Source organism: Conger conger, chromosome 15 (genome assembly GCF_963514075.1).
Source record: "Conger conger chromosome 15, fConCon1.1, whole genome shotgun sequence".
NCBI classification, from domain to species: Eukaryota; Metazoa; Chordata; class Actinopteri; order Anguilliformes; family Congridae; genus Conger; species Conger conger.
In genome coordinates this window covers 4,478,334-4,484,869 of record NC_083774.1, presented here as the reverse complement: position 1 = coordinate 4,484,869, position 6,536 = coordinate 4,478,334, and the positions used below count along the sequence as shown (strand labels likewise).

Genomic DNA, 6,536 nt, shown 5'->3' with positions numbered 1-6,536 from the left:
CAGAGTCATCTGTTTCACAAAGTGACAACCTTTATTTTATATATATATATGTATATATGTGTATATACACACAATAATTCACAAAATAAGTTTCATAAAATATTTTACAGTAAATACATGTTTTGCTATATATATATACATATAATAACAACAGTGGGTTAAACATATGTGTGAAATAATGAGCGAACAGTGAACAAATCCTTGGACTTGCGATTCCTGTTTTATCTCCAAGACGACTCCCTGGATGTCAAGACTGCAAGACACACAAAAATAACCAGCATGATGCCTCTATTGTTTAGTGTCAAAACATTTGAGGGGGGGGGGGTGGGTGGTGGTGGGCTGGGGGGCTGGTGAGGTTAAAAAAATACCTCTGTGGGAAAAATCCCAGCTGCCACCAAAATCCCCCCCAAAACCCCCCTCCCCCCAACCGAGCCCTCAAACATCCGCAAGCCTTTTTGTCCCATGTTCCCGAAGCACCCCATTCTGCACAGCACCCAGGATAGAGGGAGAGAGAAAGAGTGAAAGAGAGAGAGGGAGGGAGGGAGGGAACAGAGGGGGAGGGCTTGACCTGCCAGCCTGTCAGAAGACATTAGCTCTGTGTGTGTGTGTGTGTGTGTGTGTGTCTGTGTGTGTGAGCTCTGTGTGTGTGTGTGTGTGTGTGTGTGTCTGTGTGTGTGTGTGTGTGTGTGTGTGTGTGTGTGTGTGTGTGTGTGAGGGAGGTGTGTGTGTGTCTGTGTGTGAGGGAGGTGTGTGTGTTTGTGTGTGAGGGAGGTGTGTGTGTGTGTGTGTGAGGGAGGTGTGTGTGTCTGTGTCTGTGTGTGAGGGAGGTGTTTGTGTGTGTGTGTGTGTGAGGGAGGTGTTTGTGTGTGTGTGTGAGGGAGGTGTGTGTGTGTGTGAGGGAGGTGTGTGTGTGTCTGTGTGTGAGGGAGGTGTGTGTGTGTGTGAGGGAGGTGTGTCTGTGTGTGAGGGAGGTGTGTCTGTGTGTGAGGGAGGTGTGTGTGTGTGAGGGAGGTGTGTGTGTGTGTGTGAGGGAGGTGTGTGTGTGTGTGAGGGAGGTGTGTGTGTGTGTGAGGGAGGTGTGTGTGTGTGTGTGTGTGTGAGGGAGGTGTGTGTGTGTGTGAGGGAGGTGTGTGTGTGTGTGAGGGAGGGAGGTGTGTGTGTCTGTGTCTGTGTGTGAGGGAGGTGTTTGTGTGTGTGTGTGTGAGGGAGGTGTTTGTGTGTGTGTGTGAGGGAGGTGTGTGTGTGTGTGAGGGAGGTGTGTGTGTGTCTGTGTGTGAGGGAGGTGTGTGTGTGTGTGTGAGGGAGGTGTGTCTGTGTGTGAGGGAGGTGTGTGTGTGTGAGGGAGGTGTGTGTGTGAGGGAGGTGTGTGTGTGTGTGAGGGAGGTGTGTGTGTGTGAGGGAGGTGTGTGTGTGTGTGTGTGTGAGGGAGGTGTGTGTGTGTGTGAGGGAGGTGTGTGTGTGTGTGAGGGAGGTGTGTGTGTGTGTGAGGGAGGTGTGTGTGTGTGTGTGTGTGTGTGTGTGTGTGTGTGTGTGTGAGGGAGGTGTGTGTGTGTGTGTGTGTGAGGGAGGTGTGGACCAGTCGATGCACCAAAATATGTCGCACAGCGCCACTGGGAAGCAGATAAATGGCTGCTGCACTGACATGCCTGTGTGGCGCATGTATTTTAAAACACCCCTGCGCTCAGCAAAAAAATCCGGATTTCAGCAGTGCCCTCTTGGGCGGGGGATTGTAACTAAAGCAGCGATACAGGGAGCTGCAGAAAGGAGGAAGAGGAAGAGGTGATGGTGGGGAATTCCTTCACTGTGTTCAATCCTCTTTTTTCTAAAAAAAACAAAATGGAGACCATTTCTAGGTGCCCCTCACACAGTGCTGGCAGCTGAAGTGTGTGGCGGTGGGGGGGGGGGGGGCGGAGGGGGCGGGGGTGTGTCTAAACTCAGACCCCAGAGCACACACACACAATCAACACCGCACACAGCGGTGACTTCAGACCAGCGGGACAGAGGGGAGGCGTGTGTGTGCGTCTGTGTGTCTGTGTGTCTGTCTGCCTGTGTGTGTCTGTGCCTGTGTCTCCGTGTGTGTGCCTGTGTGCCTGCATCTGTGTGTGTGTGTGTGTGTGTGTGTCTGTGTCTGTGTCTGTCTGTGTGTATCTGCCTGTGTGTGTCTGTGTGCCTGCATCTGTGTGTGTGTGTCTGTGTGCCTGTGTGTCTGTGTGTCTGTGTCTGTCTGTGTATCTGCCTGTGTGTGTCTGTGTGCCTGTGTGTGTGTGTGTGTCTGTGTGTGTGTGTGTCTGTATGCCTGTGTGTGTGTGTGTGTGTCTGTGTCTGTATGCCTGTGTGTGTGTGTGTCTGCCTGTGTGTCTGTGTTTGTGTATGTGTGTGTGTGTGTCTGGCTGTGTGTCTGTGTGTGTGTGTGTGTGTGTGTGTGTCTGTGTGTCTGTGTCTGTATGCCTGTGTGTGTGTGTGTGTGCGTGTGTGTCTGCCTGTGTGTCTGCGTCTGTGTGTGTGTGTGTCTGCCTGTGTGTGTGCGTCTGTGTGTGTGTGCGTTTGTGTGCCTGCACTCTCTTTGTCTTCCACTCCTGCCTTTCTCTCATCCTCTCCACGGAGGTGATAAACTGCTGCTGTGCACCATGATTCCACAGGACACACTCAGCTCCCCTCCGGCTGTCTCACTGCCACATACACGTATATAACACAAACACTCAGCCCATGGTACTGCCATCAGTCATATTTTCTGCTGTAAATCATTATCGTAATGGTCAAAGTGCAGCTCGGTGACGCTTCGTTCTGTTTAAAACGAGCAGCTCCTGAGAGGGGGGGAGTAGTGGAGAGAGGGAGAGCGAAAGAGAGATGATCTGTTAGCCTGTCTGATCTGAGCCTCCCCCTGTGTAACCATTAGATGAATTAATAATGAATTAATAAAGCGCTGGAAATCTCTCCGTCTCCCTCTACGGACACGCCGGGTTAGTCAGAAACCAACGCCACCATTAGAATCCACACAGGAAACTGGAGAAGAAGGGAAGGAGAGGGGGAGATGGGGGGGGGAGAAAGGGCTGTCCAGAACAGAAGAAGAAGAGAGGGAGAATGACAGAGGGGGGAATTAAGAGGGGTGAGGCTCAGCCCAGAGATAAGAGGGTATTACAGCAGGGTCATGGATGCAGAGAGAAAGAGAGAGAGAGAGAAAGTCAGAATGAAAGAAGAACAGCGGAATAAAAGAGGGGAAAACCGGGCTGGGAGGAGGAAACTTGGCGAGGGAAGGGGGGGGGGGGTTCCCTGCAGACACACCGGGCCCAGGACATCCCGCAGACAGGAGAGGAGGGGGGGGGGGTGGTCTGTGTTTTTTGGAAGGGTACAGTCAGGTTTGAAGCGGAGGGCAGGCAGGCGGGCGGGCGGGCGGGCGGGCGGGCAGCCGGCGGGCGGGTCTCACACATACACACCCTCGGGGTTCAGACTGGACACCAGGGGGTTCTGCAGGTTTCGGGGGTTCCCCATGAACTGCTTGGCCGTGGGGCGGGGGGGCGACTCGGAGGGGTACGACAAGGAGCCTGCGGGGGACACAGAAGGGCGAGGAAGGAGGGGGTTTAGTGCACAGGGTTAAGCTGTCCGTGAGCGGAGCAAGCTTGTTTTGGATTCAAATACTTACATATTCTTTTCTACACTTCACCGAGCTTAACCTATGAAAAGTATTTGAATCCAAAACAATTATGTATTTGACCCAGGTGAAACATCGAACATTATTACCCATTATATTACCCCAACAGAGGTAAGAACAATTTCTGGAAATAAAAACAACAAATACATGGTTATGATTGGACATGTCTAATGAGTAATGAATGCCAACATATGTGCATGCTACAACCTGTTCTGTACCACGTTATTAATTTGAGAGATTTAAGATGGTGAAACTACAGAGACGTGTTCACTAAAAATAAACCATTTGAACATGGACAGTGCCAGCAATAATACGCCTGTGTTAAAAACTGTCCAAGTGCAAAATTATGGGGAACATTAAGGTGTGTTTTTAAGAAGCTTCACTGATCTAGAGATTGCCTGGAGGGAAGATCCCAGCATACATAGAGGAGCCCCTGCAGACTCAGGTGAGAAACCCCTTGCCTCTCCCTGGAGACAATCATATGATGGTGGGGAAGTGAAAAGCTTGTTACACACTGCTGTACGCAGGGTGAGATTGTGTAAAAGCTTGTTACACACTGCTGTACGCAGGGTGAGATTGTGTAAAAGCTTGTTACACACTGCTGTACGCAGGGTGAGATTGTGTAAAAGCTTGTTACACACTGCTGTACGCAGAGTAAGATTGTAAAAGCTTGTTACACACTGCTGTACGCAGGGTGAGATTGTGTAAAAGCTTGTTACACACTGCTGTGCGCAGGGTGAGATTGTGTAAAAGCTTGTTACACACTGCTGTACGCAGGGTGAGATTGTGTAAAAGCTTGTTACACACTGCTGTACGCAGGGTGAGAGTGTGTAAAAGCTTGTTACACACTGCTGTACGCAGGGTGAGAGTGTGTAAAAGCTTGTTACACACTGCTGTACGCAGGGTAAGGTTGTGTAAAAGCTTGTTACACACTGCTGTACGCAGGGTGAGAGTGTGTAAAAGCTTGTTACACACTGCTGTACGCAGGGTGAGAGTGTGTAAAAGCTTGTTACACACTGCTGTACGCAGGGTGAGATTGTGTAAAAGCTTGTTACACACTGCTGTACGCAGGGTGAGAGTGTGTAAAAGCTTGTTACACACTGCTGTACGCAGGGTGAGATTGTGTAAAAGCTTGTTACACACTGCTGTACGCAGGGTGAGATTGTGTAAAAGCTTGTTACACACTGCTGTACGCAGGGTGAGATTGTGTAAAAGCTTATTACACACTGCTGTACGCAGGGTGAGGTTGTGTAAAAGCTTGTTACACACTGCTGTGCGCAGGGTGAGGTTGTGTAAAAGCTTGTTACACACTGCTGTACGCAGGGTGAGATTGTGTAAAAGCTTGTTACACACTGCTGTACGCAGGGTGAGATTGTGTAAAAGCTTGTTACACACTGCTGTACGCAGGGTGAGATTGTGTAAAAGCTTGTTACACACTGCTGTACGCAGGGTGAGATTGTGTAAAAGCTTGTTACACACTGCTGTACGCAGGGTGAGATTGTGTAAAAGCTTGTTACACACTGCTGTACGCAGAGTGAGATTGTGTAAAAGCTTGTTACACACTGCTGTACGCAGGGTGAGATTGTGTAAAAGCTTGTTACACACTGCTGTACGCAGGGTGAGATTGTGTAAAAGCTTGTTACACTCCGCTGTACGCAGGATCCTTCACTGGGGTTAATGTCTCTTATCACTTTCACTTCTTATTTGCACTCAAACGGACTCCCTCCAGAGGGTGATTTTACTTCACGAACGGTAACACATTATACATCTTATCATCCATTTAAATATAGACTTGTATATACCAGTCAGTGTGCTACTAAGCAAATGTGAGTGTGGGTGTGTGTGTGTGTGTCCCAGCATACACTACAGTGTTTTCCACTGCACTTAATCAAATTATGATGGACCCTTATCCACCTATAGCAAACAAAATTTGCCTCACGCAGTGTGTCTCAACTGAACTTGTTTTCCATTGTTGTCACAATAACTTTATCATGCACATCAAGCTGTAGCAATATTATCCTTTAATGGAAAAACTGCCATTGGCAGTTATGTCTGTGCATGCATGTGTGTGTGTGTGTGTGTGCGCCTGCATACACAGGCAGTTGTGTGTGTGTGTGTGCCAGTATACATAGGCAGCTTTGTGTGTGTGTGTGTGCTTGTGTGTGCGTGTGACTGTGTGTGTGCATGAATGTGTGTGTGCGACTGTGTGCGTGCGTGTGACTATGTGTGCATGAATGTGTGTGTGTGCGGACGCACGTGTGACTGTGTGTGTGTGTTCATGTGTTTGCATATTTCCTGCGAAGGTCACTGCCGCTTCTCACCACCGTTGCTGTATCCGTCCAGCTGCTCCGGCTGCTCCAGCTGTTCCAGCTGCTCCAGCTGTTCCAGCTGCTCCTGGAGGTCTGTGCGCGTCTGTGATTGGCTGGGCAGGGCGCCCGTCTGCTGGATGAACTGCTGCAGGTTGCACTGTCTCAGCTCCTTGTTCAGCTCGTCCAGCTCCTCGTTCTTAGCCTGGGGGTGGCGGAGGGGGTGGAGGAGGGATGGGTGGGTGGAAGGGTGGAGGGGTGGAGGAGGGGAGTGGAGGAGAGGGGTGGAGGGGAGAGAAACAGCCCCGTCAGCGATACACCTGGAAGCCAGCCACACCTGTGCCTGCAAGCCTCCAGGGTCTGCCACTCACTCACACACTTGCTGTGTGAATTCTTAACGCAGTGCGTGTTGGAACTCGTACGTCGGTGTGTCTGCGAGTGCCTGCGTGTGTGCGTGTGTGCACGCGTGGGCAGTGTTCCGCATATAATCCGCATGAATGCAGATGACTTTTTATTAGTTTTTTTTCATCATTTGACTGAATTTGTATTGTTCCTATTTGTTTTTAATCTTCCTGCTCTCT

At 50.0% G+C, this 6,536-nt stretch overlaps 1 protein-coding gene across 2 annotated transcripts in view; it reads right to left on the bottom strand.

Annotated features, from left to right (window-relative positions):
• The window catches only part of rassf7a (Ras association domain family member 7a), a 35,072-nt gene continuing 28,536 nt past the window's right edge, over positions 1–6,536 (bottom strand). For both annotated transcript variants that reach the window (XM_061221088.1, XM_061221089.1), the window contains 3 exons: positions 5,971–6,160; positions 3,435–3,542; positions 1–253 (listed from right to left, as the gene is read on the bottom strand). In XM_061221088.1, the coding sequence (XP_061077072.1) occupies positions 222–253; positions 3,435–3,542; positions 5,971–6,160 (330 nt within the window). In that variant the 3' untranslated portion in view covers positions 1–221. The remainder of the gene's footprint in view (positions 254–3,434; positions 3,543–5,970; positions 6,161–6,536) is intronic.